Source organism: Eulemur rufifrons, chromosome 27 (genome assembly GCF_041146395.1).
Source record: "Eulemur rufifrons isolate Redbay chromosome 27, OSU_ERuf_1, whole genome shotgun sequence".
Taxonomy (NCBI): Eukaryota; Metazoa; Chordata; class Mammalia; order Primates; family Lemuridae; genus Eulemur; species Eulemur rufifrons.
In genome coordinates this window covers 7,146,424-7,163,656 of record NC_091009.1, presented here as the reverse complement: position 1 = coordinate 7,163,656, position 17,233 = coordinate 7,146,424, and the positions used below count along the sequence as shown (strand labels likewise).

The 17,233-nt window shown below is 35.4% G+C and overlaps 1 protein-coding gene across 1 annotated transcript in view; it reads left to right on the top strand.

Moving 5' to 3' along the window:
• CDC73 (cell division cycle 73) overlaps window positions 1-16,410 on the top strand; it is a 122,634-nt gene extending 106,224 nt beyond the window's left edge. Inside the window, exons 14-17 of the mRNA XM_069459388.1 lie at window positions 1,741-1,902; window positions 4,857-4,957; window positions 15,183-15,324; window positions 16,204-16,410. Coding sequence (XP_069315489.1) covers window positions 1,741-1,902; window positions 4,857-4,957; window positions 15,183-15,324; window positions 16,204-16,240 — 442 coding nt within the window. The 3' untranslated portion in view covers window positions 16,241-16,410. The remainder of the gene's footprint in view (window positions 1-1,740; window positions 1,903-4,856; window positions 4,958-15,182; window positions 15,325-16,203) is intronic.
• The last annotated feature ends 823 nt before the right edge of the window (window positions 16,411-17,233 follow it).

Sequence of the window (17,233 nt, the reverse complement as noted above, 5' to 3'; positions counted from 1 at the left end):
TATGGTTAATTTTAAAAACCATGACAAATGACTCTGAACTTTAATAAGACACATCAACCAATGTATAAACATGCAATCCTATGTAACTCTTATTTCTTAGGCATCAGAAGTTGAATTAGGTGTTTGATAGACTTTTTTATTAGTTGGTGTTATAATAGATCACTCATATATATGTATTTTATAATTCATTAAAATTTATAAGTAAATTTATACTTTCACACAATATTATAATTTCAGAAGCTAGAAAAAGAGATGCAACATTATACTTAAGAATTTAAAAATTTTAAACCCCATTTAGATACAGACTGAGATAAATTAAAGCAAAGCATTTCTCTTGGCAGTAAAATCTCTTTGTTCTATTTCTCTGGAACATAAGTTCAAGAGGGCAGGGACTGTGTTTTGTACAACTATGTATGTTACATAACTTATAACACAATGTATTGTGCATGCTGTTCACTTAAAACATTTTTGTTAGTTGTAGCTTTTTATTAGAACTCAATTTCCAGCAATGCATATGTTAATATATTAAATTTTTAAAATAATGTGTTTCATTATTGAAAGTATTAGTGCTGTCTTTGGCATTTTCTAAGTGAGCTTGATTAATAAGTAAAATAACCAAAAGCCATAGGGAGCCAAAGATTTTCTGGGGAAAATTTTAAAATGATATGGAAATCTTAACTTTTTCATCATATGTGAAATGGATGTCAGAACAATCACCTCAGAAACAAAGTTCAGTATTAACATGATCACCATGTACTAAAAACTTTAAAAACTATAAAATTAGTATCATTATCTGATGAATCTAATATATGGTATTGAAATTTTTCAGAGAACTCTACCATGGTACAGGCTCTCAGGCATCATCTTTGCCCTTTAACCCTTTCATTTCTCCTAAACTTTAGAAGCATAATGATACTCTCAATGCAGTGATTGTATTGCCCCATTTACTTGGAGGGATTAGCCCATAGCTAATAAAATATGCAAATAGACTGTTAGGATTATATATATTTAGAAAATGAGACTGTTTTATTTAAAATGCTTTGTGAACACTAGCAAATTATAGAGCTGGCAGTAGCTCTCCAGATTGCTAAATTATTTTTGAGACTATCTGTTTTGAGAATTTGAATCGTATAAGTAGAGTTGAAAAATACTGCCGGTTGATAATACTAGCGGTATTTATTAAAACAAACTATTGGCATACACTGATTTAATTTTCCTACTTTAAAATTTTCAAAGCAACTTCAAAGTTTGATGGCATTTTTGTAATTTTGCTGAAGCATAAAATGTGAAGAAGGGTGTTTTGTGAAGCTCCTGAATTGGCTAAGTCACCCAGTGAAGAAGTCTCGTAGCCATAACGATATTTTCATTTCAGGTGACCTTTTGATTTTTAATAAAGTTTCCCTTTGTCATAAAGTTTCCCTGTACTAGCATTGGAGAAATCAGGTATTAGTGTGGAGAATGCAAAGTGTTAGTTGAAGGACTATAAATTGTATGTTGACATGCACACACATGTACAGACACCCCAACTTAGAGTCTAAGTGAGCTTGAGTTCCGTTTGGCATACAGTGGGGAGAGACCCATACTGTTTGAGCACTATGGTATGTATATGCAGAGTAGGTTTCTTTAAAAATAAATGTCTTTAGTTTACAACGATGTTTAAAAATTATTTCAAAATATAATTTATTTTACCATTTTCATCACATTGAATACATTTGACTTTTTCTCATCTATTTTTCAAAGATTTGTCCCATCAGATGAAAAAAAGAAACAAGGTTGTCAACGAGAAAATGAAACCCTCATACAGAGAAGAAAAGACCAGATGCAGCCTGGGGGCACTGCACTTAGTGTCACAGTCCCTTACAGGGTAGTAGACCAGCCCCTTAAACTTATGCCGCAAGACTGGTAAGATACTCTGCATTTTTAAAATATTCATTAATGTCTGTCATGGATTCTAAATAGAAACTATCCTTGAAAACTGGGCTAATGTATATAGATCTAATTTGGTCATCAATAATGTTAACGTTCTAGTAACACCTAAATAACCTTTTATTTTGGGTAGGTAAACTTTATCTTATGAGAAGAAACATTCTAACTTCTGGAAAATATACATATAAAAAAATTCTTTCTGCTTGTTCATTTGTTTTGTATCAGCTTTTAGAATGCAACAAATTAGACTAATGTTGTTTTAAGGTCCTATATTTTAGGTTTGGAGAAGTCAAATTTTCTGATAAGAAATAAGTGAGGGCATAGTTACTTTTATTGTAAGGGAATAATATAAGAAAAATAACTTGATAAGCTCTTTTATCATGGTTTAGCCCTTTTATTGCATTAAAATATTCTTTAACAAAATATTAAGCTCTTTATAATATAAAGTGCCTATAAGTTCAGATATATGACTTTTTAAATTATTCATTAATCTAAGATGGAATAAAAATTCACAGTGTGAAAGTACGTATCTGTGATACAGAGAATGCAACACGTGACACATTAGGTGAAATTTACCGTTGTGTAGTACTGGTTAGTTATCAGGCAGGAAGTCAAGTAAGTCATTGATAATATTAGTATGTTAAAAATTTACTAAAGAATAAAGGGTTCCTTTATCATAATTTTCTCCTGGTACCCAGCAGATACTTTGAGTAATATATAAAGTGAGTAAGACGAGAATTTCAGATATCAAGCTTAAAACCAAGTAGAAAAGTTACACCATTTGTATTAATACTACATGTTTGCTGTTATTTGTAGAAAATGATAATACAGACAGTGTGTACAGGTGCCATCACCAGGTTTGAAATACCGCTTGTCTCTGTTAGCTGGGGTCTCCAGCCATTGGTGTCGTGGCCTAGGAATAACATTTCCCTACCTCCTTTCTTTTCCTTTAACGGTCCTTTAAAGAATTCATGGGGAGTAGCATTTGTGTTAACCCTCCTTCCCTGTTGATCCTGGGTGACCTCTAGCTAGCAAATTCCCTTTAGTTTGGCAGGCACCTTGGGCTTTTAACGGTTGTGTGGCACGAGTTACATCATAAAACTGAGGGATTGTTTAATAGTGTCCTCCATTACCAAAGATGATTTTGACAATTTGGGGGTATGAATCCCGTGAAAGGGGGGATTTTTTTTTTTTTTTTTGAGACAGAGTCTTGCTCTGTTGCCCGGGCTAGAGTGAGTGCCATGGCGTCAGCCTAGCTCACAGCAACCTCAAACTCCTGGGCTCAAGCAATCCTCCTGCCTCAGCCTCCCAAGTAGCTGGGACTACAGGCATGTGCCACCATGCCCGGCTCATTTTTTCTATATATATTTTTAGTTGTCCATATAATTTCTTTCTATTTTTAGTAGAGACAGGGTCTCACTCTTGCTCAGGCTGGTCTCAAACTCCTGACCTCCAGCGATCCACCCGCCTCGGCCTCCCAGAGTGCTAGGATTACAGGCGTGAGCCACCACGCCCGGCCGAAAGGGGGGATTTTTTTTACTTAAGGTTTAATTTTAGCCTCAGAGATTTTGAGCAGGTTAAGAATTTTAAGCTTGTCATTTTTCACATTTTTCAGCTTTGATAGCTGCTGTAGGTCTTTCACTTGAATAGAAGGTAACCCTGGTTTAATGTTTTGTTGGATGTGTAGAGTCTTCATCTAATGCAGTGGTTATCACAGTGTGGTCTGCTGACCTGGGCATTCCCAAGACCCTTCCACAGAGTTGCGAGGTCAAAACTGTCTTCATAGTAATACTTAAGAAGGCTATTCTCATGATTTATCCATCCTCAAGTAGAAATAATAGCATACACAGTGCCAAGATTAATAATTTATTCTTCTCCTTTCTTGCCTCTCTCCCTCCCTTCCTTCTTTCCTCCTTTTTCCTCCTCTTATTCCTTCCTCCCTTCCTATTTTGTTGTCTAGTATGCCCATGCACTTCTGTTTTCTCATCTGTAAAATGAGGATAGTAATAGTATTCACCTCTCTGGATTGTTTCGAAGATTAAATGTGTTAACATCATAAATAATGCATAAAGTGCTTAAAAACAGCACTAGCACATAGTAAATGCTCATAATACATATTACTAATGTAAATAATCGTTGTTGATGTTACTGTTTTGTTCCCACCTCTTTATTTGTAGGTTTAAACTATTTATAACAGTACTTACTGTAACTTCTCAATTTAATTAAATACTATGTAAAATAATGAAATGTGAGGGCCTACAAAGAGATTTGTTCTTCCCAAGGAAAACTAGGTTGAGTAGCTGGAAAAACAAGTGCTTTAAAAAAAAATCTTAAAAGAATTTAGAGTGAGTGAAACAGTTGTAAAACAGTTGGAAAATTACAAAAGTCTAGATGGTGGGTTTCTGTCCTCAGTTTACTTCCCAAGTAATCAGAAGAACTCTAAGGCCTTGGGGCTTCATAAAGTGGTTATTGAGTTAATATAATGTCATGTTTTTAATTAAGTAAAATATTTAAGATGTTTTTGAATTTTAAATGATTTTTTAAAAAAACCAAACTGTTTTGATTAATAGATCAAATACTGTTCCTACTGCATTGGGAAAGTGGGACCCTACTCTAACTAAGAGAAGGGAAGAGAAAAGGCTAAAAAGATTACACAAAAGTATTGTCTATATAATTGTGTTTAAACATACTGGGCGACTTAGGTGTAGATGCATGGGAAGTGTAGCAGTCGTTAATGTGCTATGATGGTAACGTCATCTTGAAAAGCTGGTCGTGTACTTACTGTTTTTGTCTCACAGAAGGATCAGTAGGAGATTATATCACGTGGATAATTATGAAACTCTTTCCTTAAGGATTTATAGTAACTTAAAGCTAAAGTTGGGGATATTCTTTTTCCCTCTCTCCCCCACCATCCCTTTTTCTACTTGTAGGGACCGGGTTGTAGCAGTTTTTGTGCAGGGTCCTGCATGGCAGTTCAAAGGTTGGCCGTGGCTTTTGCCTGATGGATCACCAGTTGACATATTTGCTAAAAGTAAGATTCTCTTTGTATTTATTGCTTGTCCAATATAGAAATGTTCTCCCTTTATTTAAGAGAAGGAGCCATATGGCTCTGCATATATGACGTGTATTATCAATGAATTGCTATTAAGTAACATATAATGTGAACTTTTCAGCACCTGTGAAATATTTAATAAAAAGCCTTTTTGTCCATTAATACTTTATGGTTTTATCTAAAAGTGAATATTGCCTATCCTGCAACATTAATAATTATTTTTTAGGTCACTTCAAAATCAATATTGTTGCATGTTCATACATTGTTACTAAAATCGATGCCAGTTTTAAATGGGTTGACTTTTGCTGAACAGAAATGTTTAGCCATAACTTAGAAGTGCCATAATGACATTTACTAGCTATTCCCATCATCTGGAATGATTGTGGCATGATTGGCTTTTTCTCGTCATTCAGATTTCAGCTCCAGTGTTCTCTCTTTAGAGAGTCCTTCTCTAATCATTCTGTTTGAAGTAGCCATCACCTATTCGCAGTTGCTCCCTAAGCTGTTTTATTTTCTTGATAGCACTTACTGTTCCTTGACATTTTCTAATTTTGATATCTTTATTGTAAGTGTTCCCTGGCCAGAATGTAAGTTCCACAATGGAAGAGACCTTTTCTGCCGTGTTCACCTTTGTGTCCTCAGCACTGAAGAGTACCTGGCCTAGGGAGATTTTCACTAAATATCTGCTGAGTAGATTATTTCATGCAGCTTATATATTTATTAAACATATTGGCATAAATTGATATGACAAAATAGATTAATTTAGCCTGTTTCTTTGCAGAAAGGGAGTATTCTAACAGTTATTTGGGTATTCAATTAAATTAGCATTGGCAAATTTAATTTCAAAAAGTCATTCTCATGACTTCTAATAAATATGTTTATTAGAAATTACAACTTTAGTTATTATGAATGTCGACTGTGAAATATCCAGCATTTTTAGCAACCCCAGTTTTTGTTAGTGGTAACACCGTTCCTCCATAGAAACTGCCCAAGCGTGCAAGTTCTAATCATTTGTTGTTCTAGTACCTTCATTCATTTTAAAAAATGAATTTGAATATTACTGACATTGTAATAGTTTTTAATGTTATTTCGGAAACCTAAGCAATACGTAGAGTTGGTAAATAGAAAGTTAAATAGAATGGGAATTTTAATCAAAGTGAAATGTCACTGAATGCAAATTCTGTGTTTTACCTATTTGCTTGCCTTGTTGAATAGTATTATAACAAAAAAAATTAGAATGTCTTCAAGATGTAGATGCTTTCTGAATTTCTTTAAGAATATAACAGTGTTTTGTGTTTGTTCAAATTGTTAGTCTTCCAAAATTTAGATAAGAATTTAGAGAATTTTTTTTAACAGTAATCATTGATTTTCTTTTATGAACGATTGTTTCTCTTCAACCTTCCTTCAGTTCTAGCTCTTTTCTTTCGGCATTTAAGAATACTCTTTCCCCTTCCATCTTAAAACAAACAAACAACAAAACAAAACCCTTACCCTTGACCTCACCCTTTCCCTCTAGTTTCTTCTCTTTTTCCTTTTACAACTATGCTTTTGAAAGGATTGTCTCTACTAACTCACTTTCTATTCAAATCCACCCACTTTCCACGAAAACTATTCCCACCAAAGCCGCCAGTAACCTAAGTATTGGAGACTTTTGACCTCTTATTAGAATTTTACTCTGTTGACTCATGTCCTCCTTTTTAAAAGTTGTTTTCCAAGTATTTGCTATACTTTATCTCAGATTCCCTTGCTCCTTTTTCTCTGGCTATCTACTATGCTTGAATCTTAAACAATGTGGGGGTTAGAGGCACTGACTCCGTGTGCATTTGAAATCTGTGTATATATTTGGACTTCCCCCAAACTTACCTACTGATAGCTTACTGCTGAGCAGAAGCCTTACTGATAACGGTTGATTAGCACATACTTTGTATATATGTATTATATATTCTTACAATAAAGTAAGCTAGAGAAAAGAAAATGTTATTAAAATCACAGGGAAGAGAAAATATATTTACTATTCCTTAAGTGGAAACGGATCATCATAAAGGGTCTTCAGCCTCGTCATCTTCACATTGAGGGAGCCGAAGAGGAGGAGGAGAAGGACGAGGAGGGGCTGGTCTTGCTACCTCAGGGGTGGCGGAGGTGGAGGGAACTCAGTGTGTCGGTGGCCTGTGCACTCCCAACCCGTGGAGTTCAAGGATCAGCTGTGTATGTTTATGTTCCCGGTTCTCTCCTCCCTTAATTCTAAATGCCCTTTTTGAGCTCTCTTCCCCCTCCGAAATTACTGATGGAATTCTTAAGTTTGGTTGCTTTATGTAGTTTCAGATGTCGTAAAGGCTTTTTTTGTTCTTTTTTATTATTTTTTCCTTATTTTTGTCTGATGGGATCGTTTGAAAAGACCTGTCTTGAAGTTCTGAGCTTCATTCTTTTGTCTGGTCTAGTCTATTATTGAAACTTTCAAAAGTGTTTTGTATTTTCTTTGATGAGTTTTTCAGTTCCAGAATTTCTGGGGTTTTTTTAAGATATCTATCTCCTTGATACATTTTTTATTCATATCCTGAATTGATTTTCGATTTCTTTGTATTGGTTTCCAGATTTCTCTTGCATCTCATATAAACTTTTTAAATATCGGTAGTTTGAATTCTTTGTCTGGCATTTCGAGGAGTTCTTTTTGATTCCAGTCTGTTGCTGGGCAACTGTTTTGGTCCTTTGGTGGTCACATTTCCTTGCGTTTTCAAGTTTCCTCTTTCCTTCTGCTGATGTCTGCGCATCTGGTGTAGCGTTCACTTCTTCTGGTTTTTTGAAATTGGTTTCATAGGGAAGAATTTTTTTCCTGAAGATGTATATGTGTTGTTGGTTGGGTAGGACACTTTGGATTTGATTTTGGGTGCAGCAGTAGTGTGACCTTTATATGATTTTGTCAGAAGTATGTGGGGTCAGTTGTATCTGTGATGTCCTTGATGGCTTAGGAACGGTTATTAGTTGAGACTGGTAAAGTTTTGCTGGGGACTTGGATGCCAGCTGAGCCAGTCTTCAGGCCCCAGTGGTAGTAGCAGTTAAGTCATTGTTTAAAATGTATCTTATATGAATTCTTAAGAATGATTTAAAGCAAATCATCAAACAAATTAGAAAGGAAAACATGTAGTAAGAGTATAGAAAGTATTAAAATGTTTATTTACATTTAACTTAATTGACAAAATTATTTATTTTACACATATAAAATAAGTATTTTGAAAATGGGCTTTTGAACCTTATATAGCTCCTTTAATGAATTTGTTTAAATTCAAAATGAATAATTTGTGTCCATGAAACACTTATTTCTAAAAGTAAATAATGTAGAAATAATGTTTGTATATTTTTTCTGTGCACAAATTATTCATTTTAAATTTTCATCAAGAATTTTTCATTGTTAACATCAAAAGCCAATATGTAACATGCAATCCATAAAGTAGCTATCAGAAAAAATGCACAGTTAAATGTTTTCTCTTTAGACACCCCTAATACCAGGTGATAATAATGATTGTAACAACCGTATACTGGTAAAAAAGTAAAAATTTGGGAAAAAAGTAAACATTTTACATGTATACATGTAAAACAAAAGCTTCGTTGATGATAAACTCTTTGGAAATGTAATAACAAACTGGTGAGATGATTGAATTGGATTATTACCGAGAGAAAGATTGTAAACATTATTTTATGGCCCACCTATTAACTGTTTTCAGTACACATCAGTTGAGAAGTTTTGCCCTAGAGTTTATCATCTGCCCAACACTCAGTTATGTTTTAAAAATGAAAATCACATCATTTTACCTTCTTTCTTTAAACTTTCCAATGGGTTACTATCACTTTTGGAATAAAATTCAGATTTCTTATACTATAGCTGAGATGGTTCTATGTATAGGCCATTGCCTACAAACAAAAAGTTATACTTTAAGCTGGCTGTGGTAACGTGCACTTATAATCCCAGCTACTCAGGAGGCTGAGGTAGGAGGATTGCTTGAGCACAGGAGTTTGAGGCCAGCCTGGGCAACATAGTGAGACCCTGTCTCTAAAAATTATACTTGCTCGTAGGACATGCCAAGCTTGCCCCCATCTTCAGACCTTTGTGTCAGCTTTTTCTTCTGCCTGAAATCCTTTTCCCAAATCTTGTCAAGACTTTTTCAATTACCTACTTCTAGGTGATCACCTCAAGAGGCCTTCCCTGAACACTCTATTGAAAAAAAACTTCCCACATACTTTTTATATATTTTCTTATCCTGTTTTATTTTCCTTCAGTAGTATCTGTACTGTCTGAATATAGTAAATTTATCTGTTTAATTGTCGAGTCTTAGAATATAAACTCCCTGAGGGCAGGGACTTTGTCTTGGTCACTGTTGTAGTCTCCGTGCCTAGAATAGTGCACTGAGATGTAGCAGGCACTCACTAAACGTTAGGTGTATCTTTGTTTTCATCTTTTTCCTATTTTTTTAAATTTTCTTTTTAAAAATTAACACATAACAATTGTACATATTTATAGCATGCACAATGATGTTTTGATACATATAATGTATAATGATCAGATCAGGGTAATTAGCATATCCATCATCTCAAACATTTATCATTTCTTTGTGTCGGGAACACTTAATATTCTCCCTCTAGCTATTTAAAACTATGTTACTGTAAATTATATAGTCACCCTACAGTGGTGTAGAACCCTAGAACGTATGCCTTCTGTGTCGCTGCGATTCTGTATGCTTTAAACTAGTCTCTCTTCAGATCCCTCCATTCCCCCTAAGCTTCCCAGCCTCTTGTATCTTCTGCTCTATTTTTACTTCTATGAGATCAGTTTTTTTGAGCTTCCATATATGTGTGAGAACATGTATTGTTTAACTTTCTGTTCTGGCTTGTTTCATGTAACATAATGTCCTCCAGACTGTATCAAAAAGCTGTTAGAAGTGATAAACAAATTCAGTAAAGTAGCAGGATACAAAATTAACATGCAAAAGTCAGTGGAGCTTTTATACACGAACAACAAACTAGCTGAAAAAGAAATCAAGAAGGGAATCTCATATACAATACGTACCAAAAAAAAGAAATACCTTGCAGTTTTCTTAACCAAGTTCCGTTAGTTCTCATTCCCCCGTTAGCTCTTGAATACTGTTACCATTTATATTTTCTACCCTGTTGAAGAAGTCTCTTTATCCTGTAGATTATTAAATTGTATCATTAGTTTCTGCTAAACAATCATTTTCCATGTCACTTAAATAAAAATCAAAACTCTTCAATGTAGCCCGCAAGTCCAACATTTTGAACCTCTGTGGTCTTATTTATCCCTTCCCTACATTTGTTTGCATGATGCAGTTCTGTGAAGTTTCTTCAGTTTTTAGGCTAATCCATTTTCTCTTTGAGCATGGTTGTCTCATTCACTGGGTTACTTTTGTTCTGTGCTTGCTTAATTCTCATTTGACCTTTAGGTCTTAGATTAACATCACTGCCTATGCAATCCTTTTCTGACTGAATTATGGTCTGTGTAAGGTAATGACATGCCTCATTTTATTGTGCCTTGCTGTATTGTGCTTTGCAGATAGTGTGTTTTTTTATAAATTGAAGGTTTGTGGCAACCCTGCATCGAGCAAGTATATCGGCACCATTTTGCCAACATTATGTGCTCACTTGGTGTCTCTGTCGTATTTTGGTAATTCTCACAATATTTCAAACTTTTTCATTATTATATCTGTTATGGGGATCTGGGACTAGTGATCTTTGATGTTGCTATTGTGGCTGTTTTGAGGTACTATGAACCATGCCCCTAGAAGACTGCAAACTTAATCGATGTGTTGTGTGTGTATGACTGCTCCACCAGCCTGCCACTCTCTCTCCCTCTCCTTGAGTGTCCTTATCCCCTGAGACACAACGATGTTGAAATTAGACTAATTACTAACCCTTCAATGGCTTCTAAGTGTTCAAATGAAAACAAGAGTCACACAACTCTTATTTTAAATCAAAAGCTAGAAATGATTAAGCTTAGTGAGGAAGACTGGTCAAAAGCCAAGATAGGCCTCTTGAGCCAAACTCTTGGCCACGTTGTGAATGCAAAAGAAAAATTCTTGAAAGAAATAGAAGTGCTACTCCACTGAACACATTAGCCTTATTGCTGATAGGGAGAAAGTTTGAGTGGTCTGGATAGAAGGGTCAAACCAGCCACAACATTCCCTTAAGCAATGCCTGGTCCAGAGCAAGGCCCTAACTCTCTAAATCCTGTGGAGGCTGAGAGAGGTAAGGAAGCTGCAAAAAAAGTTGGAAGCAAGCAGAGGTTGGTTTATGAAGTTCAAGGAAAGAAGCCATTTCCATAACAGAAAAGTCTAAGGTGAAGCAGCAAGTGCTGATGTGGAAGCAGCAGCTAGTTATGTGGAATATCTAGCTGAGATCGTTTGTAAAGTTCGCTACACTAAACAGCAGATTTTCAGTGTAGATAATACAGCCTTCTATTAGAAGAACATTCCATCTAGGACTTTCATTGCCAAAGAAGAGAAGTCAGTGCCTGGCTTCAAAGCTTCGAAGGACAGGCCGACTCTTTTGTTAGGGGTTAATGTAGCTGGTGACTTTAAGTTGAAGCCAGTTACTATTCTGAAAATCCTAGGGTCCTTAGAATCATGCTAAATCTATCCAGGCATGGTGCTTCATGCCTGTAATTCTAGCACTTTGGGAGGCTGAGATGGGAGGATTGCTTGAAACCAGGAGTTTGAGAGTGCCTGGGTGACATAGCAAGACCTGTCTCTACAAAAAATAGGAAAAATTACCCAGGCATGGTGGCATGTGCCTGTAATCTCAGCTACTTGGGTGGCTGAGTCAGGAGGATTGCTTGAGCCCAGGATTTCAAGGCTGCAGTGAGCTATGATCAGTCTGCTGCAATCTAGCCTGGGTGACGGAGCAAGACCCTGTCGGGTGGAGGGGGGGAAGGAATTATGCTAAATCTGTTCTGTCTGTGCTCTGGAAATGGGACATCAAAGCCTGAATCACAGTATATCTGTTTACAACATGGTTTACTGAATATTTTAAGCCCACTGTTAAGGTCTGCTGCTCAGAGGCTGAGAGTAAATGATTCCTTTCAAAATATTACTGCTGATTGACAGCGCACCTCGTCACACAAGAGTGCTGATGGAGATGCACACAGAGATGAATGTTGTTTTCATTCCTTCTCATACAACATCTGTTCTGCAACCTATGGGTCAAGGAGTAATTTCAATTCTCAAGTCCTGTTATTTAAGGAATCTATTTCATAAGGCTACAGCTGCCATAGATAGTGAATCCTCTGATGAATCTTGGTAAACTGAAAACCTTTTGTAAAGGATTTACCTTTCTAGATGCCATTGTGAACATTCGTGATTCATCGCAGGAGATCAGAATATCAACATTAACAGAAATCTGGAAGAAGTTGATTCCAACCCTTATGCATGGCTTCGAGGAGTTCAAAACTTCACTGGAGGAAGTAACTAAAGCTGTGGTGGAAACAGCAAGAAAACTAGAAGGAGAAATGGAGCCTGGAGATGGGCCTGAATTGATGCAGTTTCATGATAAAACGTAAATGGATGAAGAGTTGCTTCTTATGGATGAACAAAGAATGTGGTTTCTTGAGATGGCACCTACTCCTGGTGAAGGTGCTGTGAACTTTGTTGAAATGACAAGAAAGAATTTAGGATATTACATTTACATAGTTGGCAGCAAGGTTTGAGAGAATTGGCTCCAGTTTTGAAAGAAGTTCTGCTGTGTGGATAAAATGTCAAATAGCATCACATGCTACAGAGATGTCTTTCATATAAGGAAGTGTCAATATGGCAAACTTCATGGCTTTCTTTTTTTTTTTTTTTTTTTTTTGATTTCAGAATATTACGGGGGTACAAAGGGTTTGGTTACATAAATTGCCTTTGCACTGCCTGAGTCAGAGCTACAGGCGTGCCCATCCCCTAGACAGTGTACACCGCATCCGTTAGATGTGAATTTACCCATAGCCTCCTTCCCTCCTCCCCCTCCCACCTGCCAGACATGTGATGAATGTTACTTCCATATGTGCCCATAAGTTTTGATCGATTAGTACCAATTTGATGGTGAGTACATGTGGTGCTTGTTTTTCCATTCTTTTGATACTTCACTTAGAAGAATGGGCTCCAGCTCTAGCCAGGATAATACAAGAGGTAGTACACCGTTTTTTTTTAATGGATAACACTCCATGGTACACATATGCCACATTTTATTAATCCACTCATGTATTGATGGGCACTTGGATTGTTTCCACACCTTTGCAATTGTGAATTGTGCTGCTATAAACATTCTAGTGCAGGTGTCTTTTTTATAGAATATCTTTTTTTCCTTTGGATAAATATACCCAGTATGGGATTGCTGGATCAAACGGTATTTCTACTTTTAGTTCTTTTTTTTTTTTTTTTTTTTTTTTTTTTTTTTTTTTTTTTGAGACAGAGTCTCACTTTGTTGCCCAGGCTAGAGTGAGTGCCGTGGCGTCAGCCTAGCTCACAGCAACCTCAAACTCCTGGGCTCAAGCGATCCTCCTGCCTCAGCCTCCCGAGTAGCTGGGACTACAGGCATGTGCCACTATGCCCGGCTAATTTTTCTATATATATATTTTTAGTTGTCCATATAATTTTTTTTCTATTTTTAGTAGAGACGGGGTCTCGCTCTTGCTCAGGCTGGTCTCGAACTCCTGACCTTGAGCGATCCACCCGCCTCGGCCTCCCAGAGTGCTAGGATTACAGGCGTGAGCCACCGCGCCCGGCCTCTACTTTTAGTTCTTTGAAGTATTATTCTAGTTTCCATAGAGGCTGTACTAGTTTGTAGTCCCACCAGCAGTGTATGAGTGTTCCTATTGTTCCACATCTATGCCAACATTTGTTGTTTCGGGACTTTTTGGTAAAAGCCATTCTCACTGGAGTTAGGTGATATCTCATTGTGGTTTTGATTTGCATTTCCCTGATGATTGGAGATGTTGAGCATTTTTGTATGTTTCTTGGCCATTAGTCTATCTTCTTTTGAAAAGTTGCTGTTCATGTCCTTTTCTCACTTTTTAAATGGGGTTGTTTGGTTTTTTTCTTGCTGATTTTCCTGAGTTGTATATAGATTCTAGTTATCATCCCTTTATCAGATGTATAGCATGCAAAATTTTCTCCCATTCTATAGGTTGTCCGTTTGCTCTAATGATAGTTTCCTTGGCTGTGCAGGTTTTTAATGCGATCAGTTCCCGTTTATTAATTTTTGTTGTTGCTGTGATTGCTTTTGGAGTCTTCTTCATAAATTCTTTTCCTAGGCCAATGTCTATAAGAGTTTTTCCAACATTTTCTCCTAGAATTGGTTTCATGCCTTAGGTTTAAGTCTGTTATCCATTGTGAGTTAATTTTTGTAAGTGGTGAGATACACAGATCCTGTTTCAGTCTTCTACATGTGGCTATCCAATTTCCCCAGCACCATTTCTTGAATAGGGATTCTTTTCCCCGGTGTGTGCCACAGCCACCCCTCAGTAACCATCACGGTAATCATTCACCACCTATTAACATGAAGGCGTGACCCTCTACCAGCAGTGTGATTATTACTTGCAGGAAAGCTCAAATAATTGTTAGCATATTTTAGTAATATTTTTTCATTAAGGTATGTGCATTGTTTTTTCGACATAATGCTATTGCACACTTAATAGACTATAGTATAATGTAAACATAATTTTTATGTGCATTTTGAAACCAAAAGAATTGTATGACTTACTTTATTGTGATAGTGTTGTTTTAATGTGGTGGTCTGGAACTCAAACGGCAATAATCTCCTAGGTATGCTTACACTCTTCTTTATCTGTGATACCCTACTTTCCTTATTGTATTGTACTGTTCGAATAATCTTTCTCTTATTCTCCTTTACCAGACCATATGCATTGTATCTTTCCTTATTCCTCATTTCAGTCTCCAGTGGCTGGCACTTATAAACCCTCACTAAATATTTATTAAATATGTTTGAGTATACTATAGTGTTTTGCATCTATTTGAAAGCTCCACTTTGGTTATAATATATCTTCAATTCATGGAAGAGAGATTGAAGTTTTTTTTTTTTTTAGGTTTCTGGTTACTGTCTGGATTGGAATTTTAAAAATTTTTCTATAAAATGTTTTCATAATTTAGATTGTAGTTTGACTAAAAAATAATTACTTATCTTTCCATCCCCACCCCCCATACAGTTAAAGCCTTCCATCTCAAGTATGATGAAGTTCGTCTAGATCCCAATGTTCAGAAATGGGATGTAACAGTGTTAGAGCTCAGCTATCACAAACGTCATTTGGACAGACCAGTTTTCTTACGGTTTTGGGAAACATTAGACAGGTAATTCTGAGTCTAAAGTTTGCTTGTCGGCTTTATTGTAATTTTTCTGTCCCCTTAATTTAAATTTTAAGTTTCTTTAAGTTGTTAACCTTATTTCCCAGTTCCCTTCTTTGAACATTGTCTAATTTGATGCTGATCAATTAATAAATGTTTTTGATATATTTACTTTAGAAATAAAGGGTTTATATCCTTTATTTTAGAAGGAACACTAAACTGAGCCGGAAGACCTAGATTTTAGTCTTGGTTTTATGGTTCTAATGAGCTGTGTGACCCTTTTGAATATTATTTTCTGTCTATCCAAGGAGCTTGGTTTAAGTGATCCCTATGTTTTTTGCAAGCACCGAAAAACTCTGGATTTATTTGAGTTATAGCTCATGAAAGATTTCAGTTTTTAAATTTATTTAATTGCTAGTATAAATAAAGTTCTTAAAGCCATTTACATTATTAAGTTTTGTAATTGGCAATTTCAGAACAGCATATGATCGCATTTAATAACACTAAATCTATTGTTCTCTTTAAGGTTCTCCTTAAAATCTGTAACTTTCTTGGTGTAAGTCACTGGATGTTCTAGGTTTCCTCAAACCATAAATGATTGAGGTAATCTAATCTAATTATGACTGATTAAGAAAAATGCTTATCATTGTAGCTTAGAAGCTTATGTAGAATTTAGTAAGAGGAATGTATTCTCTAGCTTATTTCAGAAATCCTTAAATTCCCAAAGGTCATAGTATCAAATTTCCAATTTTTTATAAAACAAAACATCCCAATTCTATTGTTGATTTTAAGTTTTAAGAAATGTCAGCTTATTTTTACATGTAATATTCTAAAAATTCTAAAATTCCTATAGTTATTATAACGTATCATAATATTGTTTTTCAGGTACATGGTAAAGCATAAATCCCACTTAAGATTCTGAGTTATTTGGTTCCTCTATTTCTGGAAATCTGGATTAAGAAGCATGGATATACCTTGATCTAAAGACTGAGACTCAAGCTTTATGAATTTATCAGGAACTTACAAATGAAGACGGTCATAGGTGGATCTTTTATATGACCTTATTTGATTCTTTGTTCTTCAAAGGGGTGATGCTTGTCATCCATATAAGCAAACTTTTTGGCTTACAATTATTTTTTTAATATTAGCCTTCTAGTCTGTAATGGAAATTGTATATTTTGATAGAAATTTTTTCTCCATTGGTTAAATGAGCATTACTTAAAATTTGTTTCCTTAGAAAATAAATGCAGGTTATAAATGTGTGTATATTTAGAGGATATAAGGCTCTCTGCGCCTTACTTGCTTCTGATTTTTCATTGCTCTATAATTCCTCTTACTGAAAATTCTGTGTTATGAATGGTATTAAATTTTATTCTCTGGAACTTCCAAAACCAAGCAAAAGGATGTGACTATTTTGAGTGAATCAAAATGTCAACCTCTATGTATACTATATCTACACTTACTCTTTATTTAAAAAAGAATAATGAAAAATCAAGAACAATTCTTCAATTTTGGTTGAACTGTTCAGCCTTTTCAAGACTTCTTATAAATGAACACATTTAATGAATGTACATTCTTTTCACTGACTTTGGTGATTTTAAAACTTAGAATGATATATTTCTATCTGTGATATCTTTCCACTCAAAATCTCAAAACACAGATTAAAAACTTAGTAGGCTGTAGTACTTTTTATTTGGGAAGCCAGAGTATGATTTGGGGGAAGGAATATGTACTATTACAGTGTAACTTTAAGTTTCTTATTTTTTCTCATAAGTCCTCCTTTGATTTCGTATTTTATATGGTGTAGGATTTTGAGTCTTCTAGTTCTATAGGCTTGTAGATCTTGGAGTTCTTTTCTTCCATTATCCCTAAATATTGATAAACTCCCAGGCACCAAAGAACACAATTGCTTAAT